Source organism: Bos indicus x Bos taurus, chromosome 29 (assembly GCF_003369695.1).
Source record: "Bos indicus x Bos taurus breed Angus x Brahman F1 hybrid chromosome 29, Bos_hybrid_MaternalHap_v2.0, whole genome shotgun sequence".
Classification (NCBI taxonomy): Eukaryota; Metazoa; Chordata; class Mammalia; order Artiodactyla; family Bovidae; genus Bos; species Bos indicus x Bos taurus.
In genome coordinates, this window is record NC_040104.1 from 51,060,079 (window position 1) to 51,086,561 (window position 26,483).

Consider the following 26,483-nt stretch of genomic DNA (forward strand, 5'->3'; position numbering starts at 1 on the left):
TCTGTGCTCTTGTTTCTCATGATTTGTTAGGTGCATCCAGAGGGGCTCTGGGGCTAGGGCTGATTATTTTCTGCCTTGGAGGCAAGACCTTGTTGACTACCCTGTTCATTCTGCTGGTACCTAGAAATTTTCCAGCCTGGCTCATGAGAATAGATAGAATTCCTGGGACTGAGTGAGCACCAGTCACAGGTTCCTATAGTCTGATCAGATGGTTTCTTCCTGGTCTCAGGTGGTTTCTCCCAGATGAGCTCTGTTCCTTCCTCTGCTGAATACCCAAGGGGCTCCTCCTCAGATCTCCAAGGTCCTTTTTCTCTCTATTCCACTCTCGCCTCTCCACGGTTCTGATCTGTGATCTCTGCCCACTTTGGTTCACCAGACTTTCAGCTTCATCACCTACTATCATGGAGTCTGGCTAACTCAGCTTCCATTCCTTCTCCCCGTGTTGGGGCCTGGAAATTCTCTCAAGGCAGTGAGCACAGACATTCCTTAGGCTAACCTCATGTGTTTCCAGGATCATTGTCTTTCATTCCCTGAAGTCCTTTGTCATGAAAATCATTGTTTAATGTATTTTGCCGGCACTGTTTTTGCTCACTCCACTCAGGAAGGTAAATCAGTAGCTGTTCACTCTGTCTTGGTTAAAAATGTAATGGCAGCTGGAGACTGTCCACAGGGTTGTTTTCCCTACTCTACTTACTACTTCCTGCTCATCTTTCATTTCTCAGTGTGACATCTCTTCCCCAGGGAAATCTTTCCTGGACCCAGTCTATGTCAAGTTCTGTTATGTGATCATAGAACTCTCTTTTCTTAGAGTATCTATATGAGTTCATAATTATTTTATTTGTCCTTGTCTCCTACTAGACTTCAAGCTAAACAAGACCCAAGGGCATCTGTTTTATTTGCAGAGCTTAGAATAATATCTTCCACATTATAGACCCTTAATACTTGTTCAGTGCATGGATGAGTGAATGTGAAAGGCACAGTCCTTTATACTCAAAAATTCCTCACATAATTTTTTGTTTGTTTGTTTCTATCTTTGTTTTCTTCATCATGCAGATTCTGTTAGCTTGTTGAAAGTTCAGGATACAATTCTTTTGCATGAAATATTAGTAGATTTTCAAAGAAGCCAAAGAAGCCACTGTGAACTACTTAGAGGAGAATTTTACAGAATGAAAAGTGAGGTTTGTGGGCTACAAAAAGAGCTGTCAGAAACCAAAGAAGTGAAATCACAGTTAGAGCATCAGAAAGTGGAGTGGGAACAAGAGCTCGGCAGCTTGAGGTACTGTACACCTCGCTTTTAAAGAAATATTTGAACTATTGTTTACTTTAATACTGCAGAGACATAGATGTGTTGTAAGGACTAACTTATCCTCTAGGATTTTACAGAGGAGAAAGTGTTACTAGTATTGTGAAGTGTGAAATTCTTGGAAATAATATAGCAGGTTCTTAACAGTGAAAGCTTCTAATAACTTAATGTATAATTTTCCAAATCATCATTTTCATGAGCATACAGAAGCCCACCATAATGGAAACCTTATTACACGTTTACAAAAGCAACAGTTAGAACTGGACATGGAACAACAGACTCGTTCCAAATTGGAAAAGGAGTATGTCAAGGTTGTATATTGTGACCTTGCTTATTTAACTTATATGCAGAGTACATCATGAGAAATGCCAGGCTGGAAGAAGCACAAGCTGGAATCAAGATTGCTGGGAGAAATATCAATAACCTCAGATATGCAGATGACACCACCCTTACAGCAGGAAGTGAAGAGGAACTAAAAAGCCTCTTGATGAAGGTGAAAGTGGAGAGTGAAAAAGTTGGCTTAAAGCTCAACATTCAGAAAATGAAGATCATGGCATCTGGACCCATCACTTCATGGGAAATAGATGGGGAAACAGTGGAAACAGTGTCAGACTTTATTTTTCTGGGCTCCAAAATCTCTACAGATGGTGACTGCAGCCATGAAATTAAAAGACGCTTACTCCTTGGAAGAAAAGTTTTGACCAACCTAGATAGCATATTGAAAAGCAGAGACATTATTTTGCCAACAAAGATCTGTCTAGTCAAGACGATGGTTTTTCCTGTGGTCATGTATGGATGTGAGAGTTGGACTGTGAAGAAGGCTGAGTGCCGAAGAATTGATGCTTTTGAACTGTGGTGTTGGAGAAGACTCTTGAGAGTTCCTTGGATTGCAAGGAGATGCAACCAGTCCATGCTGAAGGAGATCAGCTCTGGGATTTCCTTGGAAGGAATGATGCTAAAGCTGAAACTCCAGTACTTTGGCCACCTCATGCCAAGAGTTCACTCATTTGAAAAGACTCTGATGCTGGGAGGGGGCATATTAGGAGGAGAAGGGGACGACAAAGGATGAGATGGCTGGATGGCATCACTTACTTGATGGACGTGAGTCTGGGTGAACTCCGGGAGTTGGTGATGGACAGGGAGGCCTGGCGGGCTGCGATTCATGGGGTCGCAAAGAGTCGGACATGACTGAGCAACTCATCTGAACTGAACTGCAACTGACTTTCAGTTGTTTTTCACTTTTTTGTATTCTATTTAATACTGCAAGGAACACCTTTTCTATAAATTCATTTCTACCTTTCTAATTATTTTAAATGTGCATTTTCTTAATAATATCGTATAATTTGTTCAATGTATGAGAACTTAAAAATGGTCTGTAATCTATATTTATAAACTATTCTTAGGAAAGTTTATATACTTTACATTCCCACCTGCAGATTCACGAAGTAGCCATTTTTCTCAAGAGAAAATGAAAACAAAATTTATACAGTTTTTTTCTTAACCCTTTGTCTGAAAACAGTGACCATTTTTAAGTGTTTTCATTGTATTCCCCCCACATTTACTACTTTAAACATTGTGAAGACGGAATGAAAGTTATTGCAGCAGTGAATAATCTCATGATTTTCTAAGAAGAGTTTTAAATTTTGCAGATTCACTTTAAAGCAAGAAGAGAATAGAAGAAATGCCGAGATGTTATATGAAAAAATGAGGGAGCATTTAAGAAGAAAAGAAGACCAATATAGTAAAGAAGTTAAAGTGAAACAGCACCTAGAACTCACTTTCCAAGCAGTAGAAGTGATAGTGAAGACTGACAGAAATAATCTGAATAAGGTAGAGTAATCTTTGGTAAAAATTTCAAATTTCTAACATGATTTTATCAATATTATTTATAATATCCCCTTTTTAAAAAATACCATTTATTTAGTGTCATTTTGTTTAGTGTTATAGGAAATTTTAGGTTAATTGTTAAAAACAAAAGAAAAGAAATTCAAAGTTCCCAAAGTAACAAGGCCAGAAATAAGAATTGTATGATCCTGACATGCTGGGTGCACTTTTTCGAGCAGAGGGAGGAAGAGGTCACATCAGTAGCTCACACAATAGATCCTGAGAAACCACAGGGTTGAGAATGGTGTAGAAACTGGAGGTTAAGCTCTCAGCCCACCTCAGGCAACCAATCCTTTAGCCTTGACAGACCATTCATGAGTGAATAGGTCTAGAAGAGAAGGGGCGCTGGGAGGGACCATCGTGCATAATTTTACACCAAGTTGCCTCTGGCCTTCAATCTGGTAGGTGGCTGAGGGTCGTGGACCCCCCTCCCTCTGTGCCCGTCAGCCCTCCAGTCCACCTGGCCCATGAACAGCTCAGAGCTGGCTCCAGCTTTCCCAGCTGCATTCTCCCTCACAGCAGAGTCCTCAAGGACAGGTGTTAACTGGCATCCTTGAGAGGTGCAGGAATTTTTTTTCCAGCAGTTGGTAGAAACCAGACACTCTTGAAGTTGGTTGTCCTTCCTTCTGCAGAGTTCTTGAGTGGCATCTCACAGCAGAGAAATTTGCTTGCACACCCGATGTCCCTCTCAAATATGGACTGGGTCCCATCCCCGAGGTCCTAGCAGCAGATCTGCCACAATGAAAAGCTCTTGGGAAGAGCTCGGGAAAGTAGTATTTGTAATTCAAATCCATTTGTCTAGAGCAGTCAGGTTGTGACATACGAAGGCATCCAAGGAGAGGCCTTTAATATTTTCCATAGGAATTGATCTCAAATCTTTTGTGACTATCTCAGAGGAGCCAGCACCCTGATTGTGGTTTAGGCAAGGAAGACCATGTGTGGTCCACCATCGACTGTGCTACCCAACCAAGTCCCTCTGCTTTGGAGTGAACGTGTCAGTCACTCCATGCACCTCATCAGCTTCAGTGTCTGAATCAGAGTCCATTCTTGGCTCCACTGTCATTTCTTTAACCAATACCCTGTCAACGACCTTTTCACATCATTTACTGGTTTTCATTTTGTAAAAACTACGACATTAGTTGTAAAAACACTTTTGAACACTTTAAAAAGTTCTTTATTTAGAATAAAGTTATAAAAGTGCCTCCCCCGCACCAAGGGAAAACAAAACAAAACAAAAAAAACTCTTGCTACCAATTAAAGATATTCTGGGTTTTAGTAATAATTTCACTTCCTCGATTGATCATTAGGTTAGTTTATCACTTCCCCTAATGGTAAGGAGGAAACTATAGGCAGTTTAGAGACCACATTTTGGATGTGATTCTTCTACTCGTGAGAAAATGAGCACTCTGCTCTGTGAATGTTCTATTTCAGTACAATGAACTTTTAAAAACAGTGATAGATATGGCATAATATATATTTAGTGATAGTTATTAAGTGTTTTTCATTGTGTTTTCCCCATCTTACTATTTTAAACATTATGGAGAGATAATGAAAGTTATTGCAGCAGCAAATAATCTCATAGTTTTCTAAGAGCTTTCTAAATTTTAGCTTATTTACCATTAGTGTATGTACCATGAATGAAATAGGAAGCTTATTTTGTATTGATATGTTTGTACTAGAGACATGTGGTTTGATGTAAGAAGACTAGTAGAGTCCAAAGACCTGGAGAAAAGGCTGCAGCTTACTCATATTTTTAACTTTTTCCTTTCTAGAATCATTACAGCTAGTGAGTTAATTAGTGTTTGTAGAAGTGCCTAGTACAGTTTTCAATAGGTGTAACTCTTGTAATTGCCTATTAAAATGTTAGAAGGCAGCATATTCTCAAGGAAAAACTTTTTGTACAAAATTTAGTCTATTTATACAGAGTTAAGACTCTTACTGTGAAGTAGATGTATAGGAGGTATCAAATGCAGTGTTTATAAACCTAGCAAGTGGTGTTGTTTATTGAAGTATAGTTAATTAACAATATTCTGGTAGTTTCAGGTATACAGCACTGTGATTCAGATATATATGTATATGTGTGTGTATATTATATAAATGGGGCTTCCCTGCTGTCTCAGACTATAAAGAATCTGCCTGCAATGCAGGAGACCTGGGTTCAGTCCTTGCGTTGGGAAGATCCCCTGGAGAAGGTGGAGAAGGCAATGGCACTCCACTCCAGTACTCTTGCTTGGAAAATCCCATGGGCAGAGGAGCCTGGTAGGCTGCAGTCCATGGGGTCACTAAGAGTCAGACACGACCGAGTGACTTCACTTTCACTTTTCACTTTCATGCATTGGAGAAGGAAATGGCAACCCACTCCAGTGTTCTTGCCTGGAGAATCCCAGGGACGGGGGAGCCTGGTGGGCTTCTGTCTATGGGGTCGCACAGAGTCGGGCACCACTGAAGCGACTTAGCAGCAGTAGCAGCAGCAGCATGGAGAAGGAAATGGCTGCCCATTCCAGTAGTCTTGCCTGGGAAATTCCATGGACAGAGGAGCCTGGCAGGCTATAGTCTATGGGGCCCCAAAGAGTTAGACATGACTGAGTGACTAATTCACATACACACTCACTCACACACATGCTCATGTGTACACACATATTCCGTTTCAGATTCTTCTTGCAGTATATTAAGTGTAGTTCCTTATGTTGTACAGTAGATCTCTGTTGGTTATTTTATATCTACTAGTGTGTATATGTTAATCCCAACATCCTAATTTATCCCTTCCCTACTCTTCTTTCCCCTGTGGTCACCATAGGTTTGTTTTCTGTGTCTGTGAGTCCCTTTCTGTTTTGTGAATAAGTTCATTTTAGATTCTACATATAAGTATTATGGTGTACTTGTCTTTGTCTGACATCACTTAGGGTGATAATGTCTAGGTCCATCCCTGTTGCTGTAAATAGCATTATTTCATTCTTTTTTATGGCTTACTAGTTTTCCATTATATAAATATTCCACATCAGATGCAATTTTTAAGTGTAGTCAGATCTATGAATCTTTTATTTTAAGACTTCTGGGTTTGTTTTAGTTTACAGAGAAGCATTTCCAGTTCTGAGCTTCTTGAAAATACTCTTGGGATTTATTTTTGACTTTCATGGATTCATTATCTTCCATTAAATTTTTGAACCTTTGGGAATTTCTGCTTGTATAAAGTCTGAGGATTGTATTGAACCTTATTTTTTCCTGTTGGAGACACACTTGGGGCAGTCTTTTCATTGTATAAACATACAAGTTAGTCTTTCATTTCAGAAGAAATCATGGAATGTCACTTTACTGTACTAGCTAAACATCTCCTTTGTTTCACTTAGGTTTATGATAGTTGTGAAGAAACAAAAGACCTGTTGCACAAAAAAGCACATGCTGCAGGAGGAAAGTGCCATGCTAAGACTGGAGATAGATGCACTGAAAAATCAGCACCAGGAAAAGGAAGAAAACTATTTTAAGGTCATTGAAATTCTCAAAGTAAAGAATGATTATCTTCAAAAGGCAATAAAACTGAATGAGGAAATGTTAACAAAGACTATATCCCACTATACAGGCCAGCTTAATGCTCTGAGAGCTGAGAATACAATGCTAAAATCTAAGCTGGAGAACGAAAAAGAAAGTAAACAAAGACTGGAAACGGAAGTGAAATCCTACCATTCTAGACTGGCTGCTGCCTTATATGATTATGATCAAGGTCAGACCTCAAAAAGAGATCTGGAACTTGTCTTCCAGAGAGCAAGAGATGAGTGGTTATGCTTGCGGGACAAAATGAAGTACGATGTGGCTAATCTAAAAGATAACAACGAGATGCTTTCCCAGCAACTATCTTCAGTGGAAAGTATCTTCAATAAGCTGAAAATCAAGCTGTATCACATGAGAGATAATCTTAGAGAAAAGACTTTGATGTTAGAACATGTCCAGGGAGATCTAAGCCAATCAGAGTCTCAAAAGCAGGAAATTGAACACATGTATCAGAATGAACAAGGCAAAGTGAATACATACCTTGGAAAGCAGGAATCCTTAGAGGAGATATTATCTCAACTCCAGAGTGAAAACATGTTGCTCTGGCAGCAACTGGGTAATGCACGAAACTGAGCCGACAGTAAAGAGAAGACGGTCTTTAGCATCCGAGACCAGTTTCAGCAGATCGTGAGAAAACTTCAGGCCGAATATGAGAAACAATGTCTGATGCTGGAGAAAAGAAACAAGGAGTTAATCAAGGAATGGAATCATTTAAAAGAGAGAATGTATTGGTACAAAAATGAGAAAGCAGAAGGAGAAGTGAGCATCCAGAAGGAGAAATAATTCTCAGACTTCCTGAAAGAAAGTTCAGAGTGATTCTTGATTCTGGCTAAATGTTGAATCTAGTTGAATAGAAAAAATACACAGGCTGTGAAACTATGGTCTCTATCTAAACCAGCCTAAAAGCATGCCTTGTATCCAGCAAATAAAAATTAGACCAAAGAAATCCTTTACTTTGAGTAGGGACATCATGTCGTTTATGAAATGTTAAGAGATTTAGTTCTAAATTGTTAACCTAGACAGGTACTAGTAATTTACTCTTTATTAAGGTAATAATTTTAATGTTTATGTTACCACATTTCAGTATCATAACAAAGCAGATAAATGAAATGCTCAAACCTGAAATGAATATTTCAAAATGAAGCTTCAGTTACCTGGATTATCTTGATAGTCAATTCCAGGTTTCCCAGAGGCTGTATTTTATATATCGTACTTTGGCTTCAGTAGCTTGTCATAGCTTTTTGTTATATTTGTTTGTACAATTTTATTTTTATTCATGTCAATTTGAGTTAATATGGGAAACATTTTAGCCTTGAATCATTTATTCTTAAAGCCTCTCAACTCTTCAAATGCATCTACTTATCATTAAATCATAATTTGTGACTCACGTGGTGAGCTTTAGCAAAACTATTCTTGATTTAATCTTCCCACTGCTATTTATGATTTACTTAACATTTTTTACAAACAATTTGCTCATAATTCCCATTTTAAGTATCAATTACTATGATTTGAATACAAGCTTGTCCTCTAAAAATGAAGGATGGCAGGATTCATGAGCAGCAGGAATGGAGTGAGTCAGGGAGAGGGTTGTAGGAGCTGCGGTCTGGAGGCAGATAGAGGCCAGGTTATCGAGGCCCCATGAAGGCCATGGGAGCAACCTCATTTTTTAAATTGCAATTTTCTTTTATATTGGAATATGGTTGATTTACAATTTTGTGTTAGTTTCAGGTGTACATCAAGTTGATCCAGTTATTCGTACACTATATCCATTATTTTTCAGTTCCTTTTCCCAGGTAGGTGACTACAGAATATTGAGGAAAGCGGTTAACCAAAGGCAAAGGTGGGGAGGAGGGATAAATTAGGAGTTAGGGATTAACATAGACACGCTGCTGCTGCTGCTGCTGCTAAGTCACTTCAGTCGTGTCCGACTCTGTGAGACCCCATAGATGGCAGCGCACCAGGCTCCCCAGTCCCTGGCATTCTCAAGGCAAGAACACTGGAGTGGGTTGCCATTTCCTTCTCCAACGCATGAAATTGAAAAGTGAAAGTGAAGTTGCTCAGTCATATCCGACTCTTTGCGACCTCTTGGACTGCAGCCTACCAGGCTCCTCCGTCCAGGCAAGGGATTTTCCAGGCAAGAGTACTGGAGTGGGGTGCCATTGCCTTCTCTGATAGACACACTACTAGATATAAAATAGATAAGCCACAAGGGAATGGCCTCATTTTTCTGCTGAGGTAAGAATCTATTGGAAAGATCTGAGCACTGGTTGGAATATGTGAAAATCTCTGAGTTAATCAAAGCTTCTAATAAAAAAGGAAAGGAAAATGTTTCCACACTGTTTCCACAGTGTGGAATTTTCCATCACTTTTCCCACTTACACACTCATTTCTTTCTGGACGTGAGGTAGTGAAGCTCTGCAGATTTATTGGGAGGGGCAGGGCATGGACAGTGGGGCCACATGCTTTGTCTGAGTAACTTAATATCAGGAAGGCTGGAGGGTGGCCCCTTTTGTGTCTATAACCAAAGTCAGTGAGGAGGAAAAATAAGGTGAGTTGCTGTCTGCGGTGATAGTTTTCAAAGTCCATATGTTGGAGTTATCTATTATTAACATAACATAATAGTAAAGTGATTTGATAAACTCAGTGACAGAGCATCTTATGGGGCAGTTGTGAGACAACTTCAACAAGAACTGGATGATGGTGTAAAAAAGCAGTCTATGTCAGAGGCTTCACTGAAAGTCATGTCATGTTATGGTGGTAAGTTAGAAGCTGAGGCACAGGATTTGAAGAACAATTGTGAACTACTACAACTACGTCTACTCACAAGTCAGGTATGTATGAAATTGAATGTGTTAACAGTTAATATGTAGGATAAAGTGTTTTAGAACACTCATTTTCATGGTCAGCTTTCTTCTGTATTTTTGTTACAAGTAACTTACTACAATTTTCTTATCTTTATAATGCACTCGTTCCTTAAACTCTGACTTTCATCCTACCATTTGCATTATATTACATTTTTCTTATATTATTTACCCTTAGGAAAGTCGAGAATTGTGCCTCATTATTCACATAAGTTGAGAGCCTTTTTTTTTTCCCTTTGAAACAATATTTTATAAGTGATAGCTGTATTACCATGATGAGCCTAGCCAGAGTAAAATCAGAGGATAATATTAGTTTAATGGAATGTTCAGAAAATTATCATTTCTCATCTTTCCTTTTATGAATGGCTGTAGATTTCTGTATATGTATATGTTTATGAAGTTTAGGCATTGAAGTTTAGTTGAAGTTTAGGCATTGCCTTCTTTCCTTTTCATTTTAAGGATATTGTAAAAGCATTGAGGTACTCAGATGGTGTAGAATACGTACATCCAAACTAGAGAATTAAGAAGATTATCTGGATCCTGCCATTGGATTTTTTTTTAAAGCTACTGAGATATAATTGACATATCATGGAATTCACCCACTCAGCATGTGTAGTTCAGTATCTCTTAGTCTAGAGAGGTGTAACCGGTGACTACAGTCAATTTTAGAGCATTTGCATCACCCCCTAAAAGAAACCCTGCATCCCTTAGCCACCACCCATGGCCTCCCATCTCCCTCAGACCCAGGCAACCCCCAGTCTAATATCAGTCTCTGTATACATGCCTGTCCTCAGTATTTTATATAAATGGAATCATGCTCCTTTGGGATTAGCTTTGCTCATTTGATGTCATGTTTTCACAGTTCATCCATGTGATAACAAGTATCAGTTCTTCCATTTTTGTTGGTTGTCAACAATAAGCTAAGCCATGTATCCATCGTCACTTGATGGAGCTTTGGGTTGTTTCCGCTTTGGGACTATTAATAATGCTGTTGTGAACATTGATTTCCATGATTCTGTGTGCACATGCTTTTATTTCCCTGTGGTTGGATCTTACCTCAAAGTTAGCTGACTTTTTCACCTTTTCTTGGCCCTTGCTCAGACTGTCCTTTCTGTCTTTACAGTTTCTTTTCCTCTTGGGTAGTCCTTCATTATTTCAGACCTGGCACCCAGTCTCTCCTCCTTCATGGAGCTTTCGTGACTGTCCAGCTCTTTGAGCCTTTTCACATCAGCACTTGTTACCTAGTCTCTGAGGAAGAGTTTAGCCCCTAGTTTTACATTGTCGACATTTCTTCCATGAGGGGGAATCTTGGCTAAGTATACACTGGTGTAACAGGGAATATTTATTGATATGCACAGCACTTGTCTTGCATAAATGGACAGTAACAAAGGATTACAAGAATGAGGCATTTTTTGTTGTTGCTGTTCAGAAAAAAATGTGCGGATCATCTCTGTAAACTGTTAGGAAATGGGATTTCTTTAACTTTGCAAATAATTCTCTTTGGAATGCAATTCAAATTAGCAAAAAGTCTTTGTACTTCTGAAAAAGGCTTATGGGATTAGAATCCATATTTATAAGAGTTATTAATTGGAGTCTTATTCTCACAGTCTTCTTTTGGGAGGGACTTACTGACTTAGCCCTAGATAACTCAATACAGTATCCCTCAAACTTCTTTAAAATCCTGGGTAATTAAGATGGGGGGAGGAGTAAGAGACATTCTACTAAGAGGTGACTTTTGGTCATTTTATGAAGAAAGATAGAAAAACATTTCCGTAGAGCAATAAAAGAGTGTAAAATCAAGTGCAATTTTTGTGTGACAAAGATGGCAGTGAAGAATATATTTTGTGACTCTTGATGGTTTGAACTTCTTTCTTGATTCTCTGAGTAATCTCTGCTCCTACATTATACAATACAGATACCATTGCATTTATTTGATCCTGGGTTTGAGTTAGGCTGTGCTTAGTCCACTTTCTTCACTAGCAAACAGTATCTTTTTATTCTTGAAGACTGATGATTTTCCAGCAGAGCTGGAAACTGCATCTCCAAAATGTCTGCACCTGGATGCAAAAAATCAAGTTTTTCAACAGGAGTTATTATCTATGAAACTAATGCAAAAGAAATGTAAAAAACTAGAGAGAAGAAAAAGAAGTTGGAGCAAGAAGTAGTGAACCTCAGAAGTCATATAGAAATGAATATGATAGAACATAGTCAAGTAGAACAATATCAAGAGGAGATTGAAGAAAGAGTGAGACAGAATCTCATAGAGAAATGAAAAGAAGTCAACCTATTTTTGCAGGTTAATTTGTTGATCTGTCATATGCTTGAATTCACTTTCACTGAACATTACATTTTGGATCTATACAGCTTATGTGTTTCATCTACCTCCCTAAGAGCAGTTAGTTTTGTAGATTTCTGGAAGGAAGGGAGGCACTTGTTTTCTCTTTAAATATTTCAGTTTCCATCACAGTTATCACTAAATTGATCTTTCAGAATGATTCTCACTCAGATCAGATCAGATCAGTTGCTCAGTCATTTCCGACTCTTTGCGACCCCATGAATCACAGCACGCCAGGCCTCCCTGTCCATCACCAACTCCCGGAGTTCACTGAGACTCACGTCCATCGAGTCAGTGATGCCATCCAGCCATCTCATCCTCTGTCATCCCCTTCTCGTCTTGCCCCCAATCCCTCCCAACATCAAAGTCTTTTCCAATGAGTCAACTCTTCGCATGAGGTGGCCAAAGTACTGGAGTTTCAGCTTTAGCATCATTCCTTCCAAAGAAATCCCATGGCTGATCTCCTTCAGAATGGACTGGTTGGATGTCCTTGCAGTCCAAGGGACTCTCAAGAGTCTTCTCCAACACCACAGTTCAAAAGCATCAATTCTTTGGCGCTCAGCCTTCTTCACAGTCCAACTCTCACATCCATACATGACCACAGGAAAAACCATAGCCTTGACTAGATGAAACTTTGTTGGTAAAGTAATGTCTCTGCTTTTGAATATGCTATCTAGGTTGGTCATAACTTTCCTTCCAAGGAGTAAGCATCTTTTAATTTCATGGCTGCAGTCACCATCTGTAGTGATTTTGGAGCCCAGAAAAATAAAGTCTGACACTGTTTCCACTGTTTCCCCATCTATTTCCCATGAATTGATGGGACCGAATGCCATGACCTTCATTTTCTGAATGTTGAGCTTTAAGCCAACTTTTCACTCTCCACTTTCACTTTCATCAAGAGGCTTTTTAGTTCCTCTTCACTTTCGGCCATAAGAGTGGTGTCATCTGCATATCTGAGGTTATTGATATTTCTTCCGGCAATCTTGATTCCAGCTTGTGTTTCTTCCAGCCCAGTGTTTCTCATGATGTACTCTGCATATAAGTTAGATAAACAGGGTGACAATATACAGCCTTGACGAACTCCTTTTCCTATTTGGAACCAGTCTGTTGGTCCATGTCCAGTTCTAACTGTTTCTTCCTGACCTGCATACAAATTTCTCAAGAGGCAGATCAGAATCCTTTTACTTATAAGACCAATGGGTAAAAAAGAAGATCATTAGGAAGAAAAGAAAATATTGTGGTTTAAAACTGGTACCATCCTCTTGAATTATTCTTAAGTCATCTTGTTCAATTTTTGAAATTTTAAGTTGATCCTCTTATTCTTTGAATTATCAGATTATATAATTACTACTATATCAGTGATGCCACTTTAATTTTATAATTCAGATTTAATTCACTTCACATTAATGATAATTCTTTTAAACTTCTGCTCTTTTTTTTTTTTTTTTTTATCTTTGAAATCACTCTCTGAATCACTGTCTCAAAACTAAAGGGAACAAGTATAATTTTCCAGGTTAATGATTATTTTTAAAATGTTATCTTTTTCAATTTGCCTTAGACACAAGCTGAATTTCAACAGATGGAACTCAGAATTAAAGACTTGGAATCTGAACTCTCCAAAATGAAAAGTTTGCAAGAAGATTCTAATCAAGCAGAGTTGGAAAAATATAAGCAACTTAACCTAGTAGAATGTGAAGTTAGAAAGTCATTGGAAGATAAACTAGACAAGTAAGTCAAAACAAAGAATCAGAAAAACTAAATTTAGTTCATTAATTTGTCTCTAAAGCCTAATTTTTATAGAGTGGGGTACATGAGATTAGTAGGAAGTGAAAGCTAACTAGATGGTCATGGCTAAGGGGGTGCCTTAAGACAAACTAGTAGTCCTGTATCAAGTTTTTCCACACTATGTAAAGGCATACTTATGAAATAGGGGGAAATTAACACATGGGTTAAAGGTAGGATAAATCACAAAGTGGCTAAAAGTAATATAGAGACCTGACTGAGAGGTCTGGAGAATGGAAAGGGCAGATCCCACCTGCAGTGCCTAGTACAGGTTTCCCCACTATCTGAAAGCAGAGCACTCCTAGGCAGCCTTTCAAAAGCCAAAGCAGCATAAAGCAAAGAAACAGGTACCCGAGGACACATTCTGCTAGTCGATACATAAAATGAATATGCACAAGTGAAGCACAGGTCCTCCCAGACAAGGTTTTGGGCTGTGGGGACTTGATGCTGAGATGTGGGGAGTGGCTTCCGGGGAAGGAGCTCAGTGGGGCCAGTCTCCCTGCTTGGGGAGTGCGATGCCTCTTGCTGTAAAACCATACACTGATCACTGTTTAGAGTTTTGGCTTTTTAAATGAGACCAGAAATTGTCTTCAGATTTTTTTTTCTCTATCATCAAAAACAGGTACTGACATAGGCCCTTCGTAGAAGTGAAGTAACATAAAGTGAACTTTGGAAAAGCAGAGGATACTTGTAATTGATCCTGGGGCCGTTTTAGCTCTTTTCAGTCTCACCCTTTGACTTTCTCATCCTCCCTTGATATTGTGGCTCTAAGTGATACCTCAGAGCCAAAAGCTTAATTTCTCCGAGGTCGTGAGTGAAACTTGTGTACAATGGTGGTGAAAGAAAATGCTTGAAAGTGGCTTTGTGGGATGGGGTGTTTCTTCATCCCTGAACTGTTTCCTGGAGGCAGGTGTATCCCAGAAAGCAGCAGGTGTCACTGTGAGGCCACCTCCCTTTCTCTCTGATGCCCTTTCTCTCCTCTCCCAACTGTGACTTGTTACTTGAGGAGCCCTAGACACATGTGTACTTCTTTAGAATAAGGTTACAACTATCACTGTTTACAGGAGGTCTGCTCTGTGTTTTCAGTGCTCAAACAGTTTATTGAGAATTCCATTTACTATATGGCAACTTTAAAAATGCAGATAATTTAGGGAAACATGAGTAAAGTTGGTGTTTTCCATCTTCCCCAGGACTCATGAGAGGCTGGCAGTGATCAGCACCAAACTTGAGGTGAAGACGGAGCAGAACACATCTTTACTCAGATCTCTTAGCACGAGGCCAGTCCTGGAACCCCCTTGTGTTGGAAATTTCAATAATCCTTTAGTGCTCAACGGAAATCTTACTCCAAGAGCAAACGTAGGGTTTTCTACCTCAATTCCATGCCCTTCAAATAACAACATGGAGATTTTCTTGACTGAGGTTAGTTTTATTATCTTTTGTTCATTGGGTTTCAGATTCCTGATATGAATGATCCTTGTTTTTAATTTGGTGAACTTCTGAGTTGTTTATTTGACTTATGCAAACTAAGTAAAAGCTGTCATTAACTGTGCTAATCAAGGAGACATTTAATGATATATTTTTTTTTTGTCCTAGATCTCTTGTTTTGAAGAGATACTTTTTAAATTTCTTGAAAAGCTGCATTGAAATTCTACTTTAGAAATGAAATCTTATTGCCTAGTAACTGAAAGTATACTTTAAGATGTTTGACTTACTTTCTAATTGATTTCACTTTAGCAGTGGTTCATAATCATTTCCAAGCTTTATTGTACCCACCACAGTTTATCTACCCCTAAGCATAAGTGACAATGGCAACCCACTCGAATACTCTTACCAGGAAAATCCCATGGGCAGATGAGCCTGGTAGGTTGCAGTCCATGGGGTTGCGAAGAGTTGGACATGACTGAGTGACTTCACTTTCACTTTTCACTTTCATGCATTGGAGAAGGAAATGGCAACCCACTCTAGTGTTTGTGCCTGGAGAATCCCAGGGATGGGGGACCCTGATGGGCTGCTGTCTATGGGGTTGCACAGAGTTGGATACGACTGAAGTGACTTAACAGCAGCAAGCATAAGTGAATCACTGGCATCTAAACAGTAACCATATATAGATGTGTTTTTATTTGAAAGAATCCTAGATAAATCCTTTTTATGAATTAAACAAACTTGTGATCCTAAATCAGAAGATTAATTTCTGGTTTTAGATTAACATTTTTTGTTATTTTTTTGTACAAGAGTATGTCTTTAATTGCTATTTTACTTATAGAATTTTGATTTAAATTTCTAAAAACTGTCTTGCTGAGCAGTTATAGAATGTTTCTAAATTTGTAGTTAATGCAAACATTTAAAAATTATAAATGAAGCTCGCTTTATCTCTATCTTGACATCATCTGGATGAATGGTATCTAAGATAGTAATGATGCAGAGTCTTGAAATTGTAATCAGTTTTTATTGTGTAATCATTGTGGTTAAAATATCCATTTCAGTCTGTGCACATGGGCTTATCATTTTGATAGTGTTTCTGTGATGTTGGTGATGCAAAGACAAGTAGCCCTTGTTAAATGCAGTCTCAACCTGTTTTCTCATTTGACATCTTGCCATCATAGAAGAGCAACCTAAAGTTTCTTCGACAGCACTGCGGCTATGTTGGGTCTTAGTACTTGAGAGCCATGAAACTGGAGGACGTGCTTTAGCTGTGCAGTCACAGCAGGCCTCTAAAAACTTCTTCCCAACTCAGATACTTCCCCATGCAGGCCTAAGGGGAGGAAGCAAATGCTTGACCCCCATCCTAGACACAGGCTGCTTACTGCAGACCAAAGTTCATGGTGCTGTGGGCACATAACATCTTTTCAAAGAAGAGATTTGGAACCAAGCAAGCACTTCTTAGTTCCTTGTCCCAAACTCATCCATTAGATAAATCTCCTCTCTTCTCAAATGGAGGGTAGGAATATAAGTCCTCGCCTTGAAACTTCAGGCTGAGGAAATGAAATTCAACTATAATTTTTGACCAGACTTAGATTATAATTGAGATTACACTCATACTTTTTGTATAAACTAACTAATGATGACTGCTTGGATAGATGTATGCTAGACAGTAAAGAGATATCTGTTTCATGTTTTAAATTTTGCTCTAAATAACCCCAAATGTGGATAATTCAATGCTGACTGATTTTAGTTAATCAGGTTTTATCTGGAGGAAATGAACATCCTTTTAAGGACAAATCTCTTCAGTTTAGGCCTGCTTGATTCAAATAAAGATTTTCTCCTTCAAGTTCCCTGTTTAGTTTTTAAAAATATATTTATCATTTCTAAATTAACTATATCAACTGCTACAAATAGGTGTTTCCTATTGGTTTATTCTTATTTATGCATTTAAAGCACATAATTTAGTTAGAAAGTCATGTCATGCCACAAGTGGGTTTTAATTATATAAGAAGGATTTATGTACTCATTTTGTCCATGTTATAATTAAAAATCTGTTTTTTCTTAACCTGCAGAAGTAGCTGCCACAGGACTCAGTAAGAATGGCATTGGCTTTGTTACTTCTTTTGTAGAATTTGGAACTTTGAGTAAATCAATGAGTCTCATACCTTACAAAAGTTTTTTTCTTCAAATAAAACAACCTTTCTTCTAAAAAAAAATCTTATGCGTGGAACCATGTTATATAAAATGGAGACAAGTATAGAACCATTTAGCTAAAGAGTGGCCAGAGTTCCTGCAGCTGTGACTTCTCTGTTCCTCAACCATTCAGTGACCCCTGTGGGACCTTCCCCTTCTATGGGATGGAGTTTGGAAACTAACACTTATGAGAGAATCCTTCTCACTAAACATCTTCAGAATTAAATCTTGCTGGCACATTGTTTTCTTGTATATAATTTTCTCACCTTTCTGTGTTTTTGTTAAATGGAAAAGTTTAAAGAAAATCACAGATGTGTTCTCCTTATTAACATTCAACTCAAACTACTTCCTCCATTTGAACAGGATCCTCACCTAGAAATCAAAATAAAGTCTCAGAAGTACATATATAGGCCAGGAGCTTTTAGGGGAGAAGATAGTCATCTTGTGGGTCATTCTGAGGATTATGGGTCATTCCCTAATTCTCTGAAATTGTGTGTACTTGATAGACGTATTTTATTGTACTTTTTATCGAATTAATGTAAATAGCATTCCATATGTGCGTTCTCTGTTATCTATAAGCAGAATAAGTAGGAATTCATTTTCTTTTTTTATATGATTATTTTTTTCTACTGAAGTAATCTTCAGGTTAAGTCTAGTCTCTAAAAGTATTATTTAAAAGTCACATTTCATAAGTTATAAACATATAGCTTGTTTATCTTAAAGATAAATATTTGACTTATTTCAGATGCAGCGGGAGTTGGACAGGAGTATAGCTAGAGAACTAAGAGAAGGTATGTTGCCAAAATGTATGAATTAAATTTAGACATTGATTTCTGAAATACACTGTAAACAATAAATGGCGTCTATTACCATTGTTTGGATAACACATGCTATGTTAAATATTTTTTATACATAGCTAATGAAAAATGTGAAAACATGAGCAGTCATAGTGAAAAATATCCTTCTTCATTTATTCATCATGTACCATAGCTTGAAAACAGTCTCTGAAGGTCTGTGTATTTCTGTTTATTTCTAGTTGTATCCTTCTTCTACTTGCTCTATCCTTGTGGAGCTATCTTCCTACACCCTGACACTATTCTCAGAAAACGTGGCTTTCATCAACTTCTCAAGTGTCTGGTAGTGGTTAAGGCTAGGAAACTCAGACTCAAGCAGTCACATTTGTGTAGCTGTCACTTGGTGGGTGACTTTAAAATTTCTCTGTCACTAGATACGTCACAAGTTTATCTTTTATCCTCATGCTCCAAACACCCACATCAATTTGGGTCCTGCCAAAGTAGTTGGCCTTATCTCATTACCTTACTCTGCCACTTAGCTCTGCATCTAACCAGCCAGACTGTGTAGGATCCCACAGATTTGCTTGCTCACCTCCGGTCTTTGTACATGTTTCTCCCCTCCATCTCTTGTACTTTTTCCTGTCCTTCAGGTAGCTACATACATATCACCTCCACCAAAAAACTGGCAGTACTGACACAAAGCTGGCTTCCCCTCCTGAGTGTTCCTTGCGCCGTCTTTTAAATCTTAGTATTTGTAACTCTGTATGGAAATTGTGTTTGTTTGTTTTTCTAGCATAGGGATATCGTTTTTCAGGATGGACTGGGTCATCTTCATCTTGTAATTCCAGCGCTTGTCACAGAACCTTTACATGAATACATGAGTATTCATCAATTCACTCAATTGCATGAGTACATGAATGAAGAATGAGAAAACCAGGAGCTCTGATACTCAGCCCCACATGCGACCATACGCAGATTATAAAGTTGTAATCTTGATTAGTATTTTATGTTGTGCCTTCTATAGATGTATTTCATTTTTCAGAACACTAGGAAAGGTCTCAGGTTTTGTTTGTTTGTTTGTTTTACTAATCTTAGTTAACCCAAGTATTTTAGGTAAAAAATATAATTCTTTCCTTTTCTTTCAGTTGATGCTCAGTTTGCATCTGATGCCTTTAGAGTGTCTTCTTGAGGATCTACAGATGGGTCAAATGTGTGTGATGACCTACTTTTGTAAACAGAAGAACAAGATATACAGATTTGGAAGGAAAAATACATGATTTAGAAAGATAAATAGGCAAAGTTTCTCTACTGGACCGTTTCCATGATATTTCATTCTTTCCCATTAAACATGATGAGAAAATCTTTATTAAAGGAAAATATTTTTGTATTATGTGTGTATGATGAAAATTTATATAGCATTTTAAGTGATGTTTCTCTGCATCTAAGTTACTTTTTAGTAGATTTAAACATCAGCGCTGTTGAATTTTCCATATTCTAAGTGATAGTGTTAGTCAATTGATTCTGACTCTGTGTGACCCCATGGACTGTAGCCCACCAGGTTCCTCTGTCCATGGAATTCTCCAGGCAAGAATACTGGAATGTGGAGCCATTCCCTTCTCCAAGGGATCTTCCAGATCTTGGGATCAAACTGAGGTCACCTGCATGGCAGGTGGATTCTTTACCATTTTAGCCACGCCCTTTACAAACTCAGACTGAGCTCTAATACCAGCTATTTAAACAGCACCCAAACAAGCAGAATTGCCATTGATATTTAGTGGTGCTGATTGATAGCATTTTTGTATTTTCCAGTTTTTATCACTACCTAAAGATTTAGATACTGCTGTTATGGCTTCTGTCAATGTTTTGATGTGTTACAATTGGTAATATTGGCATAAAACTTACTATGTGTAACTTTAATCACAGATTCATAGGCCTTTCCTCATGGAGAGACAAGATTTGCCTGAGCTTTTGCCTTTTAAATGAATTAACTTTTTATAATTTTTATTCTTATTAGAGGATAATTACTTTACCATATTGTGATGGTTTCTGCCAAACACTGACTTGAATTGGCCATAGGTATGTGTATGGCCCCTCCCTCTTGAAGCTCCCTCCCCATTCCACCCCTTTAGGTTGTCACAAAGCACCAACTTTGGGTTCTCTGCACCATACAGCAAATTCCAAAAAGACACATGTACCCCAGTGTTGATTGCAGCACTACTTACAGTAGCTAGGACATGGAAGTAACCTAGATGTCCGTCAACAGATGAATGGATAAAGAAGCTGTGCATCATTCAACTATAGAAAGGAATGTATTTGATTCCCTTTTAATTGACTTTTGATTTACTTTTCGAGGCAGTGTTAAAATTAGAGAAAGTTCCTCTGGATAAATAAGATTTGCCTAAGACTTTTCACCTTATTTTTACCCATCTACCAATCTATCTATTTTTGCTTTGCTTTTTGGGAAAAGTCTTGGAAGACTTTTTTTTTTTTTTTTTGAGAAAGCACCGGACAAACAGACATTATCACAAAACTCCCCTAACTCCCATATATCCTCCTAAGGTACCATTTATCCTTCCTAAATGTTATTTGTTCTCCCATAAGTACCTCGCCCAAGTCACCTATTATTCAGAAGATGCCCTTTTCTCTTACTCCCTATCATTTATTAAGTAGTATATCAACACCCAGTAATTCCATTAATGCTGAAGAAGCTGATGTTGAACATTCTATGAAGACCTACAAGACCTTCTGGAACTAACACCAAAAAAAGATGTCCTTTTTATTGTAGGGGACTGGAATGAAAAAGTGGGAAGCCACGAGATACCTGGAGTAACAGGAACATTTGGCCTTGGAGTCCAAAATGAAGCAAGCAAAGGCTAACAGAGTTTTACCAAGGGAATGCACTGGTCATAGCAAACACCCTCTTCCACCTACACAAAACAAGACTCTATACATGGACATCACCAGATGGTCAATACTGAAATCAGATTGATTACATTCTTTGCACCCATTCAGGTATGACCTAAATCAAATCCCTTATGATTATACAGTAGAAGTGGCAAATACATTTAAGTGATTAGATCCAATAGAGTGCCTGAAGAACTATGGATGGAGGTTCATGATATTGTACAGGAGGCAGTGATCAAGACCATCCCCAAGAAAAAGAAATGCAAAAAAGGCACAATGGTTGTCTGAGGAGGGCTTACAAATAGCTGAGAAAAGAAGAGAAGCTAAAGGCAAAGGAAAAAAGGAAAGATATACCCTCCTCAATATCGAGGTCCAGAGAATAGCAAGGAGAGATAAGAAAGTCTTCCTCAGTGATCAATACAAAGAAATAGAGGAAAACAAAAGAATAGGAAATACTAGAGATCTCTTCACAAAAATTAGAGATACCAAGGAAACATTTCATGCAAAGATGGGCACAATAAAGGACAGAAAATGGTATGGACCTAACAGAAGCAGAAGATATTAAGAAGAGGTGGCAAGAATACACAGAAGAACCGTTCAAAAAAGATCTTCATGACCCAGATAACTACAAAGGTTTGACCACTCCTCTAGAGCCAGACATCCTGGAATGTGAAGTCACGGCCTTAGGAAGCATCACTATGAACAAAGCTAGTGGAGGTGATGAAATTCCGGTTGAGCTATTTTGAATCCTAAAAGATGATGCTATTACAATGCTGCCTCAACATGTCAGCAAATTTGGAAAACTCAGCAGTGGCCACAGGACTGGAAAAGTTCCGTTTTCATTCCAATCCCAAAGAAAGGCAATGCCAAAACATGTTTGAATTACCGCACAATTGAACTCATCTCACACGCTACCAAAGTAATGCTCAAAATTCTCTAAGCCAGGTTTCAATAGTATGTGAACCTTGAACTTCCAAATGTTCAAGCTGGATTTAGAAAAAGCATAGGACCTAGAGATCAAATTGCCAACATTCAGTAGATCATTGAAAAAGCAAGAGAGTTCCAGAAAAACATCTACTTCTGCTTTATTGACTACACCAAAGCATTTGACTGTGTGGATCACAAAAAAACTCTGGCAAATCCTTAAAGAGATCACCTGACCTGCCTCTAAGAAATCTGTATGCAGGTCAAGAAGCAATAACTGGACATGGAACAACAGACTGGTTCCAAATCAGGAAAGGGGTATGTCAAGGCTTTATATTATCACCCTGCTTATTTAACTTGTATGCAGAGCACATCATGCAAAATGCTGGGCTGTTCAAGAAGCAATAACTGGACATGGAACAACATACTGTTTCCAAATCGGGAAAGGAGTACATCCAGGCTGTATATTGTCACCCTGCTTATTTAACTTATATGCAGAATACATCATGCAAAATGCTGAGCTGGATGAAGCACAAATTGGAATCAAGATTGCTGAGAAAATATCAATAATCTCAGACATGCATATGACACTGCCCTTATGGCAGAAAGTGAAGAAAAACTAAAGAGCCTCTTAATGAAAGTGAAAGAGGAGAGTGAAAAAGTTGGCTTAAAACTCAACATTCAGAAACCTAAGATCATGGCATCTGGTCCATGCAAATGGCATGGACCTAAGATCATGGCATCTTCATTGCAAATAGATGGAGAAACGATGGAAAAAGTAAGAGACTTTATTTTTCTGGGCTCCAAAATCCCTGCAGATGGTGACTGCAGCCTTGAAATTAAAAGATGCTTCCTCCTTGGAAGAAAAATATATGACCAACCTCGACAGCATGTTAGAAAGCAGAGGCATTACTTAGCCGACAAAAGTCTGTCTGGTCAAAGCTATGGTCTTTCCAGTGGTCATGTATGAATGTGAGAGTTGGACTAAAAAGAAAGCTGAGCACCGAAGTAGTGATGCTTTTGAACTGTTGTGTTGGAGAGGACTCTTGAGAGTTCCTTGGACTGCAAAGAGATCCAACAAATCAATCCTAAAGGAAATCAGTCCTGAATATTCATTGGAAGGACTGATGCTGAAGTTGAAACTCCAGTACTTTGGCCATCTGATTTGAAGAACTGACTAACTGGAAAAGACCCTGATGCTGGGAAAGATTGAAGGCTGGAGAAAAAGGGGATTACAGAGATGAGATGGTTAGATGGCATCACTGACTTGATGGACATGAGTTTGAAAAAGTTCCGGGAGTTGGTGATGGACAGGGAAGCCTGGTGTGCCACAGTCCATATGGTCACAAAGAGTCGGACACTACTGAGCTACTTAACTGAACTGACTGATATCAACCCCCGGTTGTAGTCACCCCTTACAGTCACATTTCTTTGTGAATCTCTGAGTGTTATTGTTTCATTGCTCAGTCGTGTCCAACTCTTTGTGACCCCATCGACTGCAACATGACTTGCTTCCCTGTCCTTCACCATCTCCCGGAGTTTGCTTAAACTCACATCCATTGAATAGAACATGCCGTCTAATCATCTCATCCTCTGTCACCCACTTCATTCCGGTCCTCAGTCTTTCACAGCATCAGGGTCTTTTACAATCAGTTGATTCTTTGCATCAGATGGCTGAGGTATTGGAGCTTCAGCATCAGTTTTTCTAACAAATATTCAGGGTTGATTTCTTTTAAGATTGACAGGTTTGTTCTCCTTGCTGTCCAAGGGACTCTCAAGAGTCTTCTCCAGCACCACAGTTTGAAAGCATCAGTTCTTCAGTGCTCAGCCTTCTTTATGGTCCAACTCGCACATGTGTACATGACTCCTGGAAAGCTTGAATATTTTGGAGATTAATCTCCTGTCGTTGCATCATTTGCAAATATTGTCCCCCAATCTTTGGGTTGTTTTCTGTCTTGTTTATGATATCCCATGCTGTACAAAAGCTTGTAAGTTTAATTAGGTCCCATGTGCTTATTTTTGTTTTTATTTTCGTTACTCTTAAGAGGTGGGTCAAAAAAGATATTGCTATTATTTGTGGCAGAGAGTGTTCTGCCTATATTCTCATTTAAGAGTTTTATAATGTCTATCTTTACATTTTGGTCTTTAATCCATTTTGAGTTTATTTTTGTGGATGGTGTTAGGGAGTGTTCTGATTTCATTCTTATACATGTAGCTGTCCAGTTTTCTCAGCACTGCTTATTGAGGAGGCTGTCTTTTCTCCATTGTATAGTCCTGCTTCCTTTGCCCTAGATTAATTGACCACAGGTGTGTGGGTTTCTCTCTGGACTTCCTATCCTATCCCATTGATCTATGCAATATATTTTGATTTTTGTGGCAGTACCAGTGTTTTGATTACTATAGCTTGTGGTATAATCTGAAGTCCTGGAGCCTGATCCTATCAGCTCCTGCTCTTCTTTCTCAAGATTGTTTTGGCTCTTCAGGGTGTTTTGTATTTCCATACAGACTGTAAAATGTTTTGTTCTAGTTCTATGAGAAACACCATTTAATTTGATACAAATTGCATCGCATCTGTAGATTGCTTTCGTTAGTACAGTTATTTTGACAGCAGGAAACGGTCTATTCAGAGTGGTTCTAGGGATGTGGTGGCCACCTTGAATTAAATCAGATTCATTAAATCAGATCTGATTTTCCCAGCCTGTGGCTCTTTGTGTCCTGCAGAAGGTGCCAAATGACTGGCCAGGGCTCTGATGCTTTGGAAAACATGAGATGTAATTCTGAAAGGCCAGCATCTTAAGGCATTCAGTGGTCTGTCTGCTACCCTTCCTTTTGCTTCATTTTAGTAATGTGGGTCAAAAGGAGAAGCAGACAGGAAAATGGTTGCCTCTCCTGACATGTGGTAATATTGTGGAATATGAAAATGTGAGTCAAACAAAGAGACAGCCCAGTCAAGCAGCACATAAACACACAGGATGTGAGTGTGTACTTGGTCTTCTGAAAAAGATTATACAGAAAAGAATGGAAGTTATGAAACATACTTCAGAAAAAAAGGTAAAGAGAAAATATTTTAGAAAAAAAAATGGATGAAAAGAATAAACAGTTGGAGATGAAAGAGAGAGGAGAGCTCAAGGGAGCAAGAGACCAGGCAAGGTGGATAAAAGTACTGACATGCGAACTCCAGGAGGTAAGATCCTATACCTCTATTTCTTGCAGTTATAATAATAATAATTGAATTTCAGATGAATATCACATAAGTAGAGGGCAAGGAAAAATACACCAGTCATCTGAAACCAATGGAATTCTTTATTTCAAGGGACTCTATATAATTTTTATATACTATATTTTACATATATCTTACAGACTGCATTGTAGATAGATAGATAGATAGATATCTGCTCCTGCTGCTGCTAAGTCGCTTCAGTCACGTCCGACTCTGTGCAACCCCATAGACGGAAGCCCACCAGGCTCCCCCATCCCTGGGATTCTCCAGGCAAGAACACTGGAGTGGGTTGCCATTTCCTTCTCCAATGCATGAAAGTGAAAAGTGAAAGGGAAGTCGCTTAGTCGTGTCCAACTCTTTGTGACCCCATGGACCATAGCCTACCAGGCTCCTCCGTCCATGGGATTTCCCAGGCAAGAGTACTGGAGTGGGGTGCCATTGCCTTCTCCAAGGACATTATGAACATCCATAAATCTACACTAAAGATAGAGTGGCAAAACATGGCCAGAGATTAAAAGAATAATCTTGCTAACTACCCTCAGAGGAGTTATAATGGATGAAAAGCCAGAAGTTCCTGATTCAGCAACATCATCTCAGTGTTTTTTCAGTGTTCTGGTGCCAATGGAACCATTTTTTTTTTAAGTTTAGTAAGTTGATAAATGATAGGAAAGCTTAACATGACATTTATTATATATATATATATATATATATATATATATATATATATATATAGTATTGTATATATATATCCTGCTTGATGCTTTAAAAAGTTAAAATTATGATCATAAGATACATGAAGGGTATAGACAATTAGCATCTTAAGACCAGCTTCAAGACTATTTGAAGCCAAAGGAGGAAGATTAGTCTAATTAAAAGTTACTTCTTGTTTAATAAAGAGAACTATATTCCTCAAGACTTATGCTTAGACATATTATTTTTAGCTATATTTTGCCTATTTTGTTACATGAAAGAAATTTTAATCTAGTTACTTTGTTTACCCAGATCTTCTTGCCCAGCCCTCTTTCAAAGCATTGAAAACAAAATATTTGAGCTGATTTTGTCCAGGAATTTTCACCGTTCTTGTAGAGTATCCTGCTTGTGGCCTCCATGTGTGGTGTTTATTCCCTGGTACTTTACTGTCAGGTTTCTCTGAACCTTAATGTCTCGAACACATGACATGAAGTGCTGAGACATCTCCCCCTTCAGTTCAGTTGTTCAGCTGTGTCCAGCTCTTTGCGACCCCATGGATTGCAGCACACCAGGCCTACTGTCCATCAGCAACTCCCGGAGTTTACTCAAATTCATGTCCATTGAG

General features: G+C 38.5%; 1 protein-coding gene and 1 long non-coding RNA gene across 2 annotated transcripts; both read left to right on the plus strand.

Moving 5' to 3' along the window:
• Window positions 1–955: 955 nt before the first annotated feature.
• LOC113886178 lies at window positions 956–8,635 on the plus strand. Its single transcript, XR_003509382.1, has 3 exons — window positions 956–1,276; window positions 2,953–3,133; window positions 6,535–8,635. It is a non-coding gene; the product is annotated as an uncharacterized LOC113886178 (long non-coding RNA).
• Window positions 8,636–12,929: 4,294 nt separating this feature from the next.
• LOC113886175 (ankyrin repeat domain-containing protein 26-like) lies at window positions 12,930–19,510 on the plus strand. Its single transcript, XM_027532173.1, has 4 exons — window positions 12,930–13,657; window positions 14,902–15,130; window positions 18,072–18,117; window positions 19,266–19,510. Exons 1-4 carry the CDS (start codon window positions 13,509–13,511, stop codon window positions 19,307–19,309), a joined length of 468 nt encoding a protein of 155 aa, XP_027387974.1. The 5' UTR covers window positions 12,930–13,508; the 3' UTR covers window positions 19,310–19,510.
• Window positions 19,511–26,483: the final 6,973 nt, after the last annotated feature.

What these genes read in the sequence shown, in the direction of transcription:
- LOC113886175 (XM_027532173.1), top strand. Translation starts at nt 13,509, where the DNA reads ATGGAACTCAGAATTAAAGACTTGGAATCTGAACTCTCCAAAATGAAA. An exon ending in TTGGAAGATAAACTAGACAA is followed by an intron (nt 13,658 to 14,901) that starts GTAAGTCAAAAC and finishes CATCTTCCCCAG; the next exon opens with GACTCATGAGAGGCTGGCAG. An exon ending in TGGAGATTTTCTTGACTGAG is followed by an intron (nt 15,131 to 18,071) that starts GTTAGTTTTATT and finishes GACTTATTTCAG; the next exon opens with ATGCAGCGGGAGTTGGACAG.